This window comes from Amphiura filiformis, chromosome 8 (assembly GCF_039555335.1).
Source record: "Amphiura filiformis chromosome 8, Afil_fr2py, whole genome shotgun sequence".
Taxonomy (NCBI): Eukaryota; Metazoa; Echinodermata; class Ophiuroidea; order Amphilepidida; family Amphiuridae; genus Amphiura; species Amphiura filiformis.
Genome location: NC_092635.1, coordinates 11,214,437 through 11,234,102, shown reverse-complemented (window position 1 = coordinate 11,234,102; position 19,666 = coordinate 11,214,437). Strand labels below are relative to the sequence as shown.

The window sequence follows — 19,666 nt, the reverse complement described above, 5'->3', positions numbered from 1 at the left end:
CCTCTGAGGCGGGGGTAAAGTTTTTTGGCACATAGATGAGGCACACACTTTTGAGGCAAACAAAACAAAAAAACCCTCAAAATTACGTACATTTCCACTTTTTGCAGCAATTTTGCGCAAAATTTGACGATTCCCCCCTTGAATTTCACTTCCCCCCACCATTGGCCTGGTGCCGCCAATGTTCGCGTTATGGTCAAATGTTTTTAAAATCCTTGTGTTAAGTACAAAGTGACAACACGCGTGTATACCATGGTATACAGTGTGTTAACAGTGTGTAGGGGTGCGTCTGCTGCAGGTATGTAGGCCTACGCGTCTATACTTTGTACTTCAGAGTAGACTGACTGTAGAACATGCTGGGGAAGGGATGGAAATGGCAAAGTGCACCCAATATATACATTAAAAATATCAAAATACAAATAAATATTGGTACAAAAGTGTAAAGTACAAACCTATTCTACCCATGAATACTTTAATGTAAAACAATCAATTTACATACCGTAAACATACCGTAAACATAACATTTAATTTGGACTTTTTTTCCCTGACGTAAATCTAATCAATATTCATAACGCAAGAAAATGGCTGGAATAATGATGTACGTTTGTGTAATTTACATAAATAAAACGAATACCAACCGAGTCAGAAATTACAAGGGGAAAATTAGGAGAAAATTGACAAACTAGAATTCATTCAGTTTCAAAGAGTTTTTCCTCAGATTTCACTAAAAAAGGGAATAATTAAAAAAAAACAATGTGTCTGCCACTCTCTGCCCTGCTGCCTCAGAAAAAATATTGTCATAGCGCCCTCTTTTGGGCACCTCTTGCCCCTAGCCGAAGAGCAAGAAACCCGTCGCATCGCCATCTTTGGGTTGTAGTGTGTGAAACGTGAGGTAAGCTGATAAAAATCAGTGGGATTTAAACTTAAAGTTAATGTATAATTGTTCGTTAAATGTAATCGAGTCACGTTCATTAGATCGGGAATATGTTGCATTAATTTGTTTTTTTGTTAGCCGTGCTATGCGGTTATAGGAGCTCTTCAAACACGTAGGGGTGATGTAATTTTGTAATGAGATTTGTCCAATGAATTTTGCACGTACAGCAGCAGCATGCAGGATATGACCTTTGCCTTCCCACATACATGCATAAGTCGAGTCATGATTCATATAAAGAGCCATGTGTTTGTCCTGGGACTTCACAAAGGGTGAAGTGCAGCATGTCTGGCAATGCCGACTCAACCAGAACCAGAAATTTAGACTGATCTGGTTCTGGTTGAGTCGGCATGGCCATGATTGCCGGGATTGCCATTGACATTGTATTGACATGATTGATTGCCAGACATGCTGTACTTCACCAACGGCAACGTCTTTGGTCAAACTGTAAAGGTCTATGCGCAAATTAAGGCGTCACATCGAGAAAAGAGCTTTAATGAAGATTGTTCTTGAATATTTCCCTGCTGGTCGCTGTCACTGTCATCTTGTCGACGAGGCCATTCCACATTTCCAGTCGGTCTTCGTCCATGTGTCGTCCTGTGGAAGTAGCTGTATTTTGTGGGCGATCTTTTCTTTTAGACCACCCTCGCTATAAAGGTTAAAATTACGAATTTATCAAATTAAACTTTCGCATCAAGGTTAAACATGTTCTTAGCTATACAAACATATCTTTTATTTTGTCGGACAAGCTTTATTTTGTTCCAAAATCCATGTTTTTATCGCAATTTTTGACGTAAAAGAGCTGAATGCAAAACCGGTGATGCAAACTCCAAAACTTTCGCAGTAGCACAGGCGCTTGATGTACGCTTCGGTTTGACGGTGATTTACGCTTTCGCGTATCAAAAGCGTTTTCAAGCGCGTTTGACAGTTTTTTTACTGTGTGACGCAATTCTGCATTTATTCAAGATGGCGAATTATCGAAAAACACAATGTATTTTTATTTACAAAATTACTTCATTGCACAAATTCTTTGCCACTATCCACTGATCTGATCATCTTTTCATGTGATGGAAGTGATGCTGATTTTATGAAATTGGCCAATTCCATGCCAAAAGTGCCTTTGTAACGTCCGTAACAAAATTTTGGAACATTATTGCTCAAAACAGGAGCATTTATTTCAAACTTGGTAATCATGCCTCCATTGATTGATGTCAGATCTACTTCAAGATAGTAAAGAAAAAAATCTGAGGAAGCACCTTGACAGTTTTTTTTCATAAATGTAAAACGTTACGGACGTTACATTTGAGACAAAATGTAACGTCCGTAACACTAAATCAACAGTGTAGGGCGATACAGGAGTATTAATTTCAAACTTGCTTTTCATGTTTACATAGAATGGAGTCAGGGCTTGCTCAATATAGTTTTCAGAAAAAATAAAACACAGAACTGAATAGAGATTTAAGGATATGTACCATCTGTCAAAAAGGCAGGCACTTTCGCGTAACGTCCGTAACGCTCGTTTCTAATTTCTGTAGCTAATTAACTAAGAAAGCCAAAACAAAATTGCTTCATTATATTGAACATTAGAGTGTGTACTAGTAGCATACTAAGAAATAAAGTGTTATCCTAACAGTAACAGCAAACATGTGTGCTATTCACTTAAAAGTTGCAAGTTGCATGTATCTGTAACGTCCGTAACGGTGGAATTGTCCAGGTATGTTTCTTGCTTTTCCGATAATTTTTATATTGTTTTTTGAGGCAAAACTTTCCTAGCAAAATGGCCGTTTTCACTTGTTTTCAAAAAGTTGTTTTAACCTTGTTTTTTACCCCATAATTTCCCTCATTTATCGAAGCCCTGCCCTCCTTCCACTACATTAAACCTTGACTTCAAAGTGTTTGGCAACTGTTTAAGCTTGATGCAAAAATAAACCTTGATGTAAAAGTACCGTAACCACCCGGGTATAAGCCCACCTTCGGCTATACCCACCCCCTATTTTTCAAAACATTCTGGGAACAAGGGTGCACTCAGGTATAAGCCCAGTACTAAATTTTGGCCAAGTCAATGCTTTGCTCTCATATTTAAGAACAAATTAAAAACATATCAGTTGATAATTAACATTCCACACTTACAATTTTAAGAAATTGACATAAAAGATAGAAATTACTGGTACATTGGGCATATACAGATGAGGGATAATTGTTCTTATTTTAAAATTCCAGCACTAGCCCTTCCCCGGTTATAAGCCCACCCCCATTTTTGAAGTGAAATCTGCCATCTAGGGGGGTGGGCTTATACCCGAGTGGTTACGGTAATAATCTAGTCCTTAATATAGCGAGGGTGGTCTAAAGGAAAAGATCGCCATTTTGTGAACATCCTTTTTGATCAGTTCCCTTTTGAGTTTCTTGCTATTTCCTCTTGTCTTCAATCTCGCTGATCCGACATGATGAACATAGTCTTCCGCTCTGATTCCAACTTCCAACTGATCATGTGCTTTCACTCAGAATTCATGTCATGATGTGTTGCCAGTTGAGAATTCAGTTTACAGGCATTTATAAGGAATGTGATATTAACTTCACAGCGATGTTTCCACGTATTTTTTGTGGGAGCTGAGAGTACACCAGCCCTCGGAATTGCATTCTGAATACGAGGAATGTCCTTCTGATTTTTTTTTTAAATTCGCGAATACAAATTTTATGACAAATATTAAAATTTGATAATTTATTCAATTTTTGATATTTAACAGTCCTCGAAGTAAACTTTATAAATCTAATGATATGTACTGAAAGTGTATGTAGCTGGGATGAAAAGCCGACGATCAATTGAAAATTTTGACCTTTCATATTATTGATATACATTTTTTCCCCAAAAAGACCTCTAATTTTTTTGGTGTTTTGGGGAAAAATCCCATATCTTCAATACTAGAGGTCAAAATTTTCAATTGATCGTCGGCTTTTCTTCCCAGCTACATACACTTTAAGTACATATCATTAGATTTATAAAGTGTACTTCGAGGACTGTTGAATATCAAAAATATAATTTTTTAATCATTTGCCATAATCATTTTGAGTTTCCCGTCACCCGCCCTCACTTCATTTTCTGACCCTCACTTGAATTCATTATTGCGATTTTCCAAAAAATACTGATAAAAACTGGTTATATTTGCAAAAAAAATGATGAATATCCATTTATTTTTTGTGGAAAAATCTAAATCAAAACATACAATTTGCTGTCAACCTTGCAGACTTTTTAATATACTTTTGAATCTCATTTGGGCTTAACATCCATATTCAAGTGAGTGAGCAGCAAATAACAACACAATTTACATGCATGTTGGTCATAATGAAAGGCAGAAAAATAATGAATAATGAAAAAGTTACGGTACCTCACTTGTTTTCAGAAATTATGTGACGGGAAACTCAAAATTGACTGTTAGTGGCCTAAAATGCGTATTATATCGCGAATTTCAAAAAATCACAATTATTTGATATCAGAAGGACATTCTTCGTATTCAGAATTCATGCAATTCGATATGCCTGATGTGCTCTCATGTCCCACAAAAAATACTGTCCAAACGTCCATACCCCATCCCTTATAATGAGAATTGCTTTTAGCTTTTTGTGCACCAGACACATGTACATGGCATGCATAAGTCCACATGTATACAAAACCCTTACATTACAATTTCACAAACTCAAATAAATAAATAAATTTCGGCAGTGTTCGATTTAGAGGGGTTTTACATGCACAAATGCATGTAACTTTGGCTCTGTGCATGTAGAATTTTGCCTGTGCATGCAAAATTTTGTTGTATTCAGCCCATTTTGAGGAAAAAATCAGTGTTGTGCATGTAAATTTTATTTTCTAAATCAAACCCTGAATTTCTGTGTTTTATATAGCGCCTTTTCCGGATCTTAGAGGGATCAAAGCGCTGTAATTTTGCTGCCATGGTGGATCATCACAATCAGATCGCATCAACTAGGCTGGTTGCAGCCGAACTTGGCGCAAACCTATCCGCACTTAGATTGTAACATCCACCAATTATCTATGCAGCTCCCCAAATTCCATTGGGTGAAGGAAGTTTTTGATAGCCAAACAACTAATCACTGATTTTTTAAGGCAGATGATATCCAAATACATGAATAAAGCATAACTTTAGTTAGGGGCTGTGCAATATAATTATGAGCCCTGGTAGGAGGTTAATTGGGGGAGGCCAAGAAATTTTTGGCGAGCCAAAAGGGGGGGGGGGGTAAGCAATTTTTGGTCAGCCGAGATGGGGAAATTTGACTTTTTGACACATGGGTCAGTCCATGTCAGTTCAACAGATGGGTCCCGCACTACCCTCTCAGAATTTCTTTAAATTTCACTCAAATGTTACACCTATAGCCATTAGAAAAACCCACAAGTTTTAGATCCCTAGCCCTTATCGCTTTTTCCGTGGGGGCGATCAAAATTGGGGTGGGGTGTCTATTTTACCATCAAATCTGACTTTTGAAATAAATGGAGGTTTTAAATGGGTCTATTGGCTAAATTATATTGGCTAGAGACTTGAAAACGCCTATATAAATCAATTTGGTAGTCAGTTTCATGAAAATGAAAAAAAAAATCATTGCGCACATGCGTGTTGAATTGCCGCTTCATTGAAATTGCGCAATATTACGTATGCTGTTTGCCAAAATGCAAGTTTGACCCCCCTAAAATCACATTTTCTGACAAAATTCATCTTTTTAATGTTTATGAATGTTAAGATCATATTTAAAATGTCTCATCTACAGATTTTTATGAACATTAGTCGTTTACTTTATGAACAGCGCCCTCACAAAGTTGGAAAATATCCTATTTTTTCCCTTTTGGGGGGGTCAAAATCCAATGTGGCCAAACTTAGATTTTCATTTTTTATTACTTTATTTTGTAGAGAAAATTATCTTCTATAATATCCACCAAGTCCCAGCAAGGGTATTTGCCTCCTTTATGTCAAACGAAAAGGCCACAGTTGACACTTTGTTGCAAATCACATATACTGCAAGGTTGCCGAATTCAGCAACCTTTGAATGATGTGTGCAGTAATGCAAGTTTGACCCCCCTAAAATCACATTCTCTGAGTAAATTGATCTTTTTATCATTAATGAATGGTAAGATCATGTTTGAAATGTCATTTCTACAGATTTGTGTGAACGTTGGTCGTTTACTTTATGAACAGCGCCCTCACAAAGTCGGAAAATATCAGAATTTGTCCTTTTTAGGGGGGTCAAAATCCACTGTAGCTATATTTAGATTTTCAGTTTTATTGCTTTTTTTGTACAGAAAAGTGTCTTCTGTAATATCCTTTATGTCCCAGTGAGGGGATTTGCTTCATTCATATCAAACAAGAAGGCCAAAGTTGACACAAAAATAACTGACTTTTTAGCCTAAAGTTGCGAATTTGGCAACCTTTCACAAGTGAAATTTTTTTTCAATGGGGATCACCTGACATGTCTCATAGAAACTTGTGTGAGTGCATTTCAGATGATGCTGATTCCATCATGGAAGTTGGTAAGAGTAAAAAAATTTTTTGTCAAAATACTTAATCATATTTTGCGAAATTTGAGTGAAAGGTTGCTGAATTCGATTCGGCAACTTTAGGCTAAAATTGGTTATTTTTGTGTCAACTTTGGCCTTTTCGTTTGCTATCAAGGAGGCAAATACCCTTGCTGGGACATGGTGGATATTACAGAAGACACTTTTCTCTACAAAATAAAGCAATAAAAATCAAAATCTAAATATGGCTACATTGGATTTTGACCCCCCCAAAACGGAAAAAATATGATTTTTTCCAACTTTGCGAGGGCGCTGTTCATTAAGTAAATGACTGATGTTCATAAAAATCTGTAGATGTGACATTTTAAACATGATCTTAACATTCATAAATATTAAATAGGTGAATTTTGTCAGAAAGTGGGATTTTAGGGGGGGTCAAACTTGCATTTTGGCAAACAGCATGCATAATATTGCGCAATTTTAGTGGCGCGGCAATTTCACACGCATGTGCGCAATCCTTTATTTTTTTCATTTTCATGAAATTAACTACCAAATTGATAAATATTGCCATTTACAAGTCTCTAGCTAATATAATTGAACCAATTAGACCCCTTTAAAACTTCCATTTATTTCAAAAGTCAGATTTGATGGTAAAAATAGACCCCCCACCCCAATTTTTGATCGGCCACCACGGGAAAACGATAAGGGCTAGAGATCTAAAACTTGTGGGTTTTCCTAATGGCTATAGGTATAACATTTAAGTGAAATTTAAAGAAATTCTGAGAGGGTAGTGCGGGAAACTTCTGAAAAATCTGTTGAATTGACATGGAATGACCCACATATTCATGGTGCGCCTTTAAAATGCTCGAAAAAGGCTCAGGAAAACAGTAGCCTACTGAAACGCTTGATGCAAATTTTCCTGCTCGCTGTCGCTGTGCTCGCAAATTATTCATCACTTTAAAAAAAAAAAAAGGTTTAAAAATTGGGATCCCAAGGGGGCAAAGATTTTTGGGCGGGGCAAGTGATATTGGCAGGCCGAGGGGGGATCCAGGGGTCAACTGACTAAAAACTGTCGTATGGGCGTGAAACTTAGTGAGTTCCATGAGTCAACATTTAGAGCCAAATTTTTGGAAGGTCATTTCGGGTCACCAGGGGTCATCTGAGGTCAAATTAGTAAAACTGGATGGCCATGATGGAACTTGGTGGGTACATTACCATTTAGAGCCAAATATTGAGAAGATCATAATTTATTACACCAAACATGCCAAATGTAGGCGAGTGATAAAAGCTCTCCTCAGCTTCATTTTAGGCTAGTGATGGCAGTGATCACTCTCACTCGCCTCAAAAGACAAGGCCTGGGTTGGCTGGTCACCCTCTCAGATTTCGTTTAAAATCACTTGTATCATAGCCCTATGGGCCAAATGAACACATTTCAAATCAAGGGCTTAGGCAGCCGTGTAGGGAGTGTTTTACAAACCCAAATTTGTAAATACACACCCAGTTTTTGCCCACATGGCCTATACTTTGTACACAAATCTTAACTTTACACACCCAGTTTTTTTAATTTACACACCCAAACCTTTTTAAATCCTGCCTAAAACCCTGTTTCATATGGTAGGCAGTACGGGCGCACAGACTTTTTACCGGACTTTCTTACATTAGAGGATTTTGGCTCTAAATGTTGTCTGTACCCACCAAGTTTCATGCCCGCATGACAGTTTTCACTAATTTGACCTCCGATAATAATACAAAGTTCATAAATTTACTGTGTATTTCAATGAGAGATTCAAACCCTAATTTAACCATGAAGATGGCTTGACACTAAGATTTTTTGGAGGCTCATACAGGCATGTTGAACTTGTGTGAATTAGGGTGTGGTGGTGGACTTCCCACATGGTAAAAATTGGGTTGGTACTTTGGACCAGAGCTTACGCTTAACACAGGGCCAGTTGTTATAACTTTCAGCTGGCCCGCCAGCATTTCAGCTGGCCCATAATTGGCCAGTTGTCAAAACTTTCAGCTGGCCGATAATAAAGACAGGTCCGCCGTGTAGCCACTGACAACAGGCCACACGGGCCAGCCAGACCACCGTACAACAGGCCCGCCATGATTCTAGCTGGCAATGGCCCCCGGACCCGCACCAAATTCGGGCCCTGCTTTGAACAAAGTTGTGTGTATTGCAATGGGAAGTGTGAAAATCGCATTAAAATTCAAAATTCAACGAGCCAATAACTCGGAAACGACAAGGAGTTGAGACCTACCGTTTGAAATTTGTTCAGTTGACCCATAGGGCATTGATATTAGTGATTTAAAACAAAATCTGAGAGGTGACCCTTTAGTAAAACTAGATATGGTGGCATGTCGTGAGTTGGGCACCCTAAAAGGGTAGCGGAATTACACTTTCAAAAACTGTGCTACAGTTTTGATTGTTATTTCACAACCCCTTGTCCTACAGCAGTGGTTGATACCTCATTTTAAGCTTAATTTAATATAGATTCAGTGTAGAGAAGCATTAAATCATACAGTAAATTCTGTAAAAAATGGCATCACTTGGAATGCAAAATGCCAGGTGTAATACAAGCACTGTTAGAAGTAGATTTACTTTCTGTGATGTTTAATTTGCCTTCTTTGCCTTTACCGTTATAGGTCTGTACAACAGTACGTGAAGAGCAATAAACAGCATCAGACAAAATGGCCGTACCACCATTGTATTGTGATCTTGGCAAGACAGCACGTGATGTATTTGGCAAAGGATATGGTAAGCATTCAACTGGTCATGATCCTCAAAATGATTTTTTTTATCCGCAATTTCATTTGAGTAAAGTGCATTTGCTGCATGCAAATTTTTTGATCTAATCATTTAGCTTGTAAATCAATCGGTACAATACCAAAAATAACACATGGATCCTTGATAAATTAATTAGGGGTCCTATATTGTGGGGTTATTAACCTTTGAGTAATGGCAAATTAGTTTTAAACAAGGAAAAAACAGTTTAATCCACCTACCTCTGAACATCTTGGAAGTATTTTCTGGTAAAACATGGTAAGCATTCGACATGGAGTATTGCCTACTTGCTGTCATTAATTTTTCCGATAAAACACAATGTGTTCAGGCTTAATTTTAAGCATAAATACTGATTTTGCATGACTTTGGTTGCACTAGATTTCCCTGATACAGGTTCAGATCAGATAAGGCTAAAATCTGATTCGGATATATATGACCAATATGTTTGGTTCATCACTAGTATTATAATTCACTGCTGAATTACATAATCCTTGTAACATTGTCATCTACATTTTCTCAATGACAGGCTTTGGATTTGTGAAACTAGATGCCAAAACAACAACTGGAAGTGGTGTGGTAAGTTAATTTTAAATCACTATTCACTAAAGCATTTGGAACGTGAAAGTGAAATACTCACAGCCACAACATGCTAAGTCAGAAAATACAGTCCAGGAGGAGCACCATCAATTGCACCAGAGCTCCTATAGCTCTCCTCAACAACATTTCAAGAGCATGATTTACTGAGCTCCTCACTACCTCAATCCCTATGTTTTAATACAGATATTAAAAGATTGAGCTCCTTGTTGAGCACCTAAGTAAACTTAGGAGAGTGATTAATAGAGCTCCTGCAATTTTCAAAAATGAAGGCCTGTACAGTCTATAGTCTGTGTGCCTTCAAGTCAGTAAAGCAAAATAAATTTGAAGATTTTCTGAAAAAATGCTCATTGATGAAGGAATAGATATGTTATGCTTGTTGGATTCCTTGTATCATTTCCTTTCTGAAATGTATACTTTTATATACCGTATATACTTTAGATCATTACTTTAGGAGATATAATGAAACACAATGTCTGAATTTATTACTGGTTTGAGGAAGGTATACAGACTCTAGTGTGGTTGAGACAAAGGTTTTTAAAGTTTTCCATAATATAGGTGATATTATACATGTATCTAGTTATGTGGAGTATCTATGTCAATTGCAAGGATAACCAAAATGATAGGCATATAACTTAAACCAAGCACTATAATTATAAAGCACCTGTAGGCTATAAACTGCACCCACCCTGTTGCATCTCATGGCTATCCTGAGTGTGCATAGAACATTGCATAGAGACTTCCTTAACAGGCTACAGGAATTGTTATGTAGCTAATGGGCAGTTAAAGAGGAAGTATGAGTCAATGAGCTGGGTTGATTACTAACAACCCTGTGAAGGTTCAGATTTAGGTGATTCACCTGCAGGCAGGTAGATGATAAGGCTTGGGAGCATGGAAGTTTTTTGGAAAAAAATCTTAGCCTACTAATGAGTAACAAAAACCAACAGGACAATTTCAAGGCAAAATAGTGCTGCAATTCAAAACTAGAATAAATGCTGCAGTGAATCAGAAATGATGCTCGGTCTGTTTTTTGTGTTATTCGGGCATGAGAAATTTCAGGCTATTTTGTTGTACATATTTAAGCATTTCCATTTCTTTTCAGCTTGTTTTGGGCCAAATTCTGTTTTGGGCCAAATTCACACGCTTTTTCAAGCCTGGTTATTTTAGTTTTTTGTCCCAATTTCATGCCAAAAATTCAAATGAAGGGGGGGGGGGGCACTTAAACACATTTCAGTTAGAAAAGTTTTCCAGGAGAGCTAATCAAGTTAAATACAGTACTAATTATTTCAAGTTAAATTTCATAAGTAAAAACAGAACAGATAGCACACAAAAACAAAAAACAGGCAGTTTACAGACAGTACCACATGCCCAGTCTTCCATCAGGCTACTTGAAGTTGTGTGATGTCCTTTGAAAGTCCCATGTTTCCAGAACTCCTTAATCTGAATTACTTTAAGCATAATGCATGATCACCATTACTAATACTATTTCTAAGAAAACAAAACTGATATTTTGTGATATTTTTTAAAACTTTATTTATCTATCTTATTTTCACCACAGGCATTCAATGTAGGTGGGTCCTCCAATAATGATACTGGCAAAGTTGATGGCAGTCTAGAGACCAAGTATTCATGGAAGGATTATGGTAGGTGTAAATAAATATCAAATAATGTCAATTGTTTATCTAATATTACAGTGGAAACTTGTTAATACAAGCTCTATACAGAAAACCTGATAAGACAAGCTTGATTTTCAGGTCCCTGGCACTGAATCCCCATGTAATATGTGATGGATAAGACAAAATCCTGATAAGACAAACTAAATTTTGTGGCCCCACAAATTTTGTATTAAAGAGTTTCCACTGTATAAAGATATGTTCGTCACTAATTTTGTTACTAATTGAATAGTTCCATTGTGTGCATACAAATAAAATGTCAGCATTGTGTTTTTGAGTATTGAGCAGGTGTATTTTTTTGTACCAGAGTATCACCCTTTTCGGACAGGACACCATTTCTCTGCTATTATTCCCAGCCTCATCAAAAAAATTGTGCATATGGTTTACTATGGACTGGCAATCTACGCAGTAAGGCTTTAAAACAGTTGCATCCTTCCAGGGTTGGCGATTTTTTTTATTACAAAAAAAATATTAAAAAAAAATCGATTTATTTGATTTAAATCGGATTTTTTTTTATTTAAATAGATTTTTTTAATTCCAAGATCTGCTATACCCCATGATAAAGTCAAAAGAGACCAGTGGAATGGAATGCTAGACATATATGCACAATCCTATCAGGTATTTACAAAAAATCAAAACACATTTTTAGATGTGAAAATTTCAATGAAAAAATTTGGTTAAATCATGGGAAAAAACCTGCTGAATTCTGCACCTTGAAAATGATTTTTAGCAATAGATAAAATGACATCATAGAGGTATTTAATTGTATCCAAAAGGTGTAGAAGCATTACAAATGAAGTAAAACAGTCAATTGAAGATAGAAATTAACTTTAATTGATCAAAAATGGTAAAAACTGAAAAAGTTGATTTAAATCAGTGATTAAAAAAAAAAATCATTTGATTTAAATCGTGATTTAAATCATGATTTAAATCAATTGATTTAAATCGCGCCAACCCTGCATCCTTCAACCTTATAGTTATTCGCATGTTGCTTTTCGCCTTCAGGTCTTTCTTTCAAAGAGAAGTGGAACACAGACAACACACTAGCAACCGAAGTGACAATTGAAGATCAATTAGCCCAAGGAGTTAAGCTTACCTTTGATACCAGCTTCTCACCAAATACCGGGTAAGACACCTGTCTCCTTCCTTGTTAAGTTTTGAAGGTGCCTAATCCAATTTCAGTCTCGGTCTCAATTTCAGTCTCCACTATTCTACAACTTCTGTGTTATGTAGATTTTTAGTGAACCGTAAGCTGCTGAAAGACTTCTGAGCAAGTCGAAAGCCTTTATGATATTTTACAAGCAATATCTTTCATTTCCACCCAAAGGAAGAATTCAATATCTTGCAGATGTGATTGGAAAAATGATTGTGCCAGCACTAAATTGTCAGTTTTACTGCGGTAAGTGACCACCAGAGTGGGACTAACATTTGGAAGAGGCACCTTTTGCAGTAGACCACTTTCTTATTGTCTTTATTGTAACAACTTATTTAACCTTGGTAGACCATTTTATATTGAAACGCTGCTCTCCCATGATGCCCAGGAACCACGGTGGGGTGGTATAAACAGTCTGATTTGAACTGGCTGTGAGGTCTTTGTCAGCCACTGCATCTGCCCCACAGTTCAAATGCAGTAATGGAGAGTGGGTAATTGAAGATGTATTTTGCCATGTCTGGGATCAAACAAGGACTTTCAGCACCTGAGGCAAAGGCCAAAATTTTCCGCTTTATGTCAAATTCGCTTGGTAAATTTGCTATAATAAAATACTATCAGGTGATTGCAATATCGCAAGACAGGGACAAGGTATGACTTTGATTGGAGATGTATAGCTTGCTTATGCGGGTGAATTAATAGTTAACTAACTTTATTTCACTTTATTATGTTGAATTTTGAATTTGATTTTCAGTTCTCTTTATATCAAAACTGCTTTTTCCGTGTTTCTAACTGAATTCCATAATTTTCGCAGAAAATCTGGAACGCGGAGGACTTAAGCTTTACCTTAATCTACTCTCACCGTGTTCTAATTAAGAGTCATGGAGCGTTAATTATCCAGCAATTCAGATGCATTGCTGCAGTCTTGAATTTTGAAAAGATTTTTTTTTTCATTCTTGCATTGTTTAACCTGTTAATTTCTCTTTGTACATGTTGCCAATTTGAAATGAGACAAAATGTTCAATACCAAGAAGTTGGGCATTAATGAAAACTTTTAACTCAGTTCACTTGTGTTATTGTTTACAGAAAGAAGAGTGGCAAAGTCAAGTCTGGTTACAAGAGAGATTACCTCAATTTAACAACAGATGTTGACTTTGACTTTGCTGGACCTACTGTCCATGGGTCTGCTGTATTTGGGTAAGTATTGATGGTGGGTGGGGATGGGGTAGAGAATAACTTGGTTAGAAAAAGGATTGGATCTGGATCTGGATTGGTTACTCCAGATCCAGATCCAATCCTTTTTGAAGTATAAGATGGGCATGTTTTCCTGTTGTACCCACATCAGCAGATAATGTGGTGAAATGATTTAGGGATTTTAAAATTGTAGATAATTTTGATCAAAATTTAAGACATTTTTTGTTTACAAAGTGAAACATAGTTAGACTGTATTTTGTCACATAATTCTTTTTATGAAAAGTACAGGTCATGACTAAATCTCTAATTTGAAAGGGAAAATAGGGATGAGGTTGCAAATTGGATCCCTTTTATCTTATCCAAATATGCCATCATGTGTACCCAATTTCAATGTACATGCCAAAATCACAGCCCAGTAAGTTACGTTTCTTTTACTATGTTAAAGCCATGAGGTTTATTGATTATTTATATAGAAATGTGATCATATTCACAGATGTCAGTAATACTGATTTGTAAGTCACTAAAATTAATATTGATTGTGATGTTTGCATTGCAGTTATGAAGGATGGCTTGCTGGTGCAGAGGTCTCCTTTGATACCTCCAAATCTAAACTGACTAGGAGCAACTTTGCAATGGGTTACAAGACCGGTGACTTCCAACTTCATACTTGTGTGTAAGTATTATTATATTTTCATGTTCTGCAGGATGTTATATAAAAGAAAATCATCTTTCACAAGATTCCTCTACTTGCCTTCTCTTCAAGAGATTGAAATGGCAGAATTCTGTTCAGAATTCTGACCTGCAAAGGTCATCATAAAACATGTCAGAAATTGTTTAAATGCTGATTGCTGGGATATAGTAAAGATTATGAAAAAATGTTTTAATCACATTTTCAAATAACATGTAACTAATGTTAATTAAACATAATTTACTACGTTTTTTGACTTCTACGCAAGGGACAATAAATGGTGAAAATGAGACACAAAATCAACACACTTTCACACCTGTTCTTGCCATCCAAGCAGCGTTCCAATAAACAACCACTTGGACTTATCAAGTGGATCATTGAAAATGACTGAAGGAAAACTGTTGGGAAGAGCTTAATTATTTATGTCTCTATTCACATCCCATTTTTCCACTTAAACTTGGTTTATGTAATAAAAAGCATGTAACATGAACAAAACTATTGATAAATCTCAATGTTATTCAAGGCCATTATTAAAAAGACTACTTTGCGTATGATGTCCTATCAACCAGACCGAAAATGCTGTGCTGCGCGGGTCAGCAACCAATCGCACCACAACGTTGCCCTGACATCGTATGATCAGACGCAAACCTAGTTTTTTTAATTTGGTCTTTAATTGTAGTTGCTTTGTCAATATCAAGGCAGTTGTAGTGTGTTAATGAGTAAATCTTATTTGGCAGAAAATTCATCAAATTTTCCTCTTGCTCCTAATAGAAATGAGGGCACAGACTTCTGTGGCTCGGTATACCAAAAAGTTAACGATAACCTGGAGACTGCAATCAACGTTGGCTGGACGTCTGGAACCAACACAACCCGATTTGCTCTTGGTGCTAAGTACTGTCTGGATGCTGATTCATCACTGAGGGCCAAAGTTAGCAACACTAGTCAAATTGGACTTGGCTACACACACCAGCTTAGAGATGGTAAGATTGAGTGATACCTTGCTGTACAATCCAGGAGAAAAAAAGTTACCATACCACTATCATTTGTTAGACTTTTCCCTCTCCATGCTCCAGTGCAAATGGACTTGTTATTGTATGCAATCTTTTGATAGTGATCATGATACTAGTATCCTTCCAGTCCCTACCCCATCATTCAATGTTGAAGAAAAAGTTGAAAATGAAAACAACATTGTCCACGTCATGAAAGGTGGTGGAGAAACGATAATGGAAAAAGGGTTTTGGTGTGGCATATTTTCTCCAGGTTCATAGGTACAAGGAAAAGTTGATATCCGTGTGATGGCAACAAACTTGATGCAGTCATTGGAGATTGTGCTTTTCTGTTCGTGTAACAAGTAACTTATACTACTGGTGGCAAATATCCATGAATTTTAGCCACTTTGTGAAATAAGTATGGTTTATGAATTTATGAAATATCAAAATAATACCTCAATAATTGCTAGTACATGATTAAATCCAGAAATGCTGTATTGAAGCTAATTGTGTGATCATTTGTAGTGACAATAAATATCATGTTGTTGCTTTAATATTTGTCTTATCTGAGAACTAATGAAGGGTATTCTTTTTCATTTCAGGTGTCAAACTTACACTGTCCGCCCTAATTGATGGCAAGAGTCTGAACCAAGGAGGCCACAAGCTCGGTCTAGGCGTTGAATTGGAAGCATAACCCCAGCCACTGCATGACTAGCTCATCCATGTAGTATTATATCAAAAACGGGCCACGTATGATATTATGTATGTGGCAATATGGCAGGAAAAGGAAAAATGTACGATATTATGACTCATGTTAACAAGCAAAGTATCTCCAAAAAATTAGTGTTATCTAATATTATTAACAGATTTTATTCCCCGCCAAAGCAACAAGTGTGTTTGGAGTACAGTGAATATGTGATGTATGGTTGGAAAACAGGGAAATTATTACTCATAAAAGTGGAATTGCTGTGCTTTCACGAGATACGAATGAACATACTGTCCATACTGTCAAGTGATTTTGATTTGTGTCGAGGTATACCTATCTCATTTGTCTTCAATCAGGACCAGTTTGAAGTTTTTCTTCAATATCACTGCATGTGATTTTTTACAATTGGAGAGCTTGCAATTTCCAAATGTATGTATTTTCCAAATGTATGTATCATACGCCCGTGCAACTATTAAAAATCACTCTGTGACAGGATTTTGAATAGATGCACATTTGTATGATACATTTACCTGTATATACATTTGGAAATTGCATGCTATCTATTGCAACACTTCAGTCCCCTATATCCTTGTGTATTTATTTATTGTATGCAATGTCAAACCAAAATGAATCCTTTATCAAAAGTTTTAAGAATAGAAATAACATTGGAAGGGTTGAACAAATAAAGCAGCAACAGAGAGATAAAACTCTGTAAATCATTGTGGCTTTGATAAACTGATAATAGCGAATAATACCTAGCTCATTCCTTGCTAAAATAGAGCGGAGTAGTTGCAAATGAAGTATGTGCAACAGCCTGCCTATTTTGGGAAAACATTGCACCTCTTTCAATCAAGAAAGAGACCTGCTGTGTGCTTGAGTATAAATATTCAAAATCCCCCTCTACAGTGCTTTTGGCACAGTGCAGTCAGTGACGCCAAAGCATTGTGATACCTGTTACACACCTGCAATATGATGTCACCAAGTGCGCTTGACCAAAACCACTATAGTGCTTATTTTGCAGCTGTATGATTGTTATTGAAGTGTGTCAAAAGCCACAGTGATGGGATATTTATGCTGCAGATGGAGTCATGGGTTACCACCAATTTGGCGGTTCTGATAGCTTATAGGGTGACTTACGAAGCAAAATCTAACTGGCTTTACTAACCAGAGAGATGTAGCTTAAACAAATGCATGCTTACTCTAGCTGTTTAACTTGTATTTCTGTGCTGTTGAAATGTATTCATATTTCTTTTGATAACTCATAATCACAATTTAAAGCTATGAAGCAATTCAGGGCAAAACTGCTGAATGCAACATGCACTCACCTACGTACGATAAATAGTATGGTTCTTCTCTATCGAATGTTGCATTAAGCAGTTGCCACCAATTCAGTCAGCTAAGAATGGTTTATTTTTGTAAATAAATGTTGTAGTTCTTCTGCAGGACCTATTGGAATGTCTGATGCATAAACTTAAGAGATATAGACCAATCACCAAGTCCCAGCTACGCACATCACATGATCGCGTAATGAAAAGGCGCGCAACGCTAGTGTAATTTGTTGATCAGCGCTTATGAATATGTGAGAATTCTCAGCATACAAAGAACAGGAACTTTGCTTTTTGGTCAATGGTCTGTATATTTTTTCGTCTATGGTCAGATCTCGCTGCAAATACTTTGTTGAGAGAGTGAATACTTCAAAAACAAAAACAGTACCTTGTACCCAAAATAGCCACCTTTATGTGGTGACTCGCTTATTGCAGTAACATCTCAAAAAAACAAATTTATGTAACTGTTTATTATACATTGTATATATTATAAAAAAATAAATACATTTAAAAGAAGGTACTTTTAGTCCAATATAATTCTAGAGATTTACTGCATCTGTACAGACAACACAATGGTGGGCTTATATTCCAATAGTTATTATACATAGTTTGTGTAATTACTTGATGATATTAATAAAAATAAATACCCTCTGCTCAGTGTGGTGGTACTTTATGCAACCAACCAACCACTTCTACTCCTGCAATTTTTTGTTGTTTTGCTGTGTGACTCAAGTTGCAGTTTGTAGTATTTCACAGGTTATATATATGCACTATGGGATATCTTCAGAGCAAGACAGGTGCAAACATCTGAAACAAAAAGAGACTGCTTAAAATGGCAGATAGCTCGCATAGTTTGAAAGATAACACAACACTACCCATTGTGTCAATTAAGGGACAAAATCAAAACTCGACCAGGCCTGGTCAACCGCTGGTTCCGTCCGGTTGCTATTGTTCTAAACAATGGAAACCAGGCGGAACCGGCGGTCAGTTTTGATTTCATACCTAACTTCATTGACTTTGGACAAAAGGTCACAAGCTGTGCAACTAGAGGACTAATGCATAAATAGTTTGTTCTAGGAAGATGGTATGTTTATCTGAAACATGTGTAAGCACAAGATTTTGATTGTAAATTTTTAGAACTGTAAAGAATGGCATTCCATATATTCTTCTATCATAATCGGGTTCCACCTGGAATTATATGCTCTTCAGAAACTGTAGCTTGCTTGCTCTCGAGTTGTCTGCAAATCAAAAGGTCACTTCCAAACAGGGTTGAAGTGAGATTGTGGTTTTAATAAAATGATTGATGAAAATCTATATAAATTTATGATAATTGCATAGATATTTTGGTGTAATAGAACCATAAATTTTCTTCAATGTTGCAAGAATTATTTTGGAGTGAATACCCATGTGTTCATCTTGGATTATTGTCGAAATAAAACACCACAACAAGGTGTGCTCCCAATGTGAACTGGTTTGTGATGCGTTTTTGTTTGTGTTTGTCAGTTGATAAATACCATGTATATACGCTGGCGAAGTTACGTAATTAATTGGATTAATTACCATAGCAATAGGTGAAAACAATTTTGAACATATCGCGCTGCACTACAAGCAGGTTACACTCATCACCTGTGTATGTCTGGAATCATAATTGAATACAATACTGGTCTTTTCAAAGATATTAATCTTACAGGTGCAAGTGATCAGCATGATATGGTTCAATGCAGAGGTACCGCGTGAACGTATCGGTGCAGTGCGGTATATTCAAAATTGTTTTCACCTGTTGCTATGGTAGTTAATCCGATTATTACTTAACTTTGTTTGAAGCCAATCAATATTACCTTGTAATTGATGACGCATTAACTGGGACACCCAAGATTGACTAAATTTTGATGTCGTCATTGGTTTAGCATTCCCAAAGTGTATTGATGTTATCAAGCAATATAATTAGAGGGTTCAGAACCAGAAAGCCTTAACTCAATTTTTGGCCATTTTGAGATGTTATTACCAAACTAATCACCAGCACCCACATATTCTTCCAATCATGAAACTTTAACCCAATCAAACTTCATATTGCCGTTATTACAAATACAATTCTACTTAGCCACATCTCAATATAGAC

At 36.6% G+C, this 19,666-nt stretch overlaps 1 protein-coding gene across 2 annotated transcripts; it reads left to right on the top strand.

Moving 5' to 3' along the window:
• The first annotated feature begins 795 nt into the window (after positions 1-795).
• Positions 796-19,015, top strand: LOC140158604 (non-selective voltage-gated ion channel VDAC2-like). 2 transcript variants are annotated; one of them, XM_072181763.1, is made up of 10 exons: positions 796-889; positions 9,090-9,201; positions 9,755-9,804; positions 11,381-11,465; positions 12,501-12,621; positions 12,823-12,894; positions 13,732-13,842; positions 14,396-14,512; positions 15,299-15,507; positions 16,119-19,015. In XM_072181763.1, the coding sequence occupies exons 2-10, from the start codon at positions 9,135-9,137 to the stop codon at positions 16,208-16,210; spliced, it is 924 nt and encodes a 307-aa protein (XP_072037864.1). In that variant the 5' UTR covers positions 796-889; positions 9,090-9,134; the 3' UTR covers positions 16,211-19,015. The 2 variants fall into 2 exon arrangements, with proteins under 2 accessions (XP_072037864.1, XP_072037865.1); XM_072181764.1 differs by lacking the exon at positions 12,823-12,894.
• The last annotated feature ends 651 nt before the right edge of the window (positions 19,016-19,666 follow it).

What these genes read in the sequence shown, in the direction of transcription:
- LOC140158604 (XM_072181763.1), top strand. Translation starts at nt 9,135, where the DNA reads ATGGCCGTACCACCATTGTATTGTGATCTTGGCAAGACAGCACGTGAT. An exon ending in GTATTCATGGAAGGATTATG is followed by an intron (nt 11,466 to 12,500) that starts GTAGGTGTAAAT and finishes TTTCGCCTTCAG; the next exon opens with GTCTTTCTTTCAAAGAGAAG. An exon ending in TTCCAACTTCATACTTGTGT is followed by an intron (nt 14,513 to 15,298) that starts GTAAGTATTATT and finishes TGCTCCTAATAG; the next exon opens with AAATGAGGGCACAGACTTCT.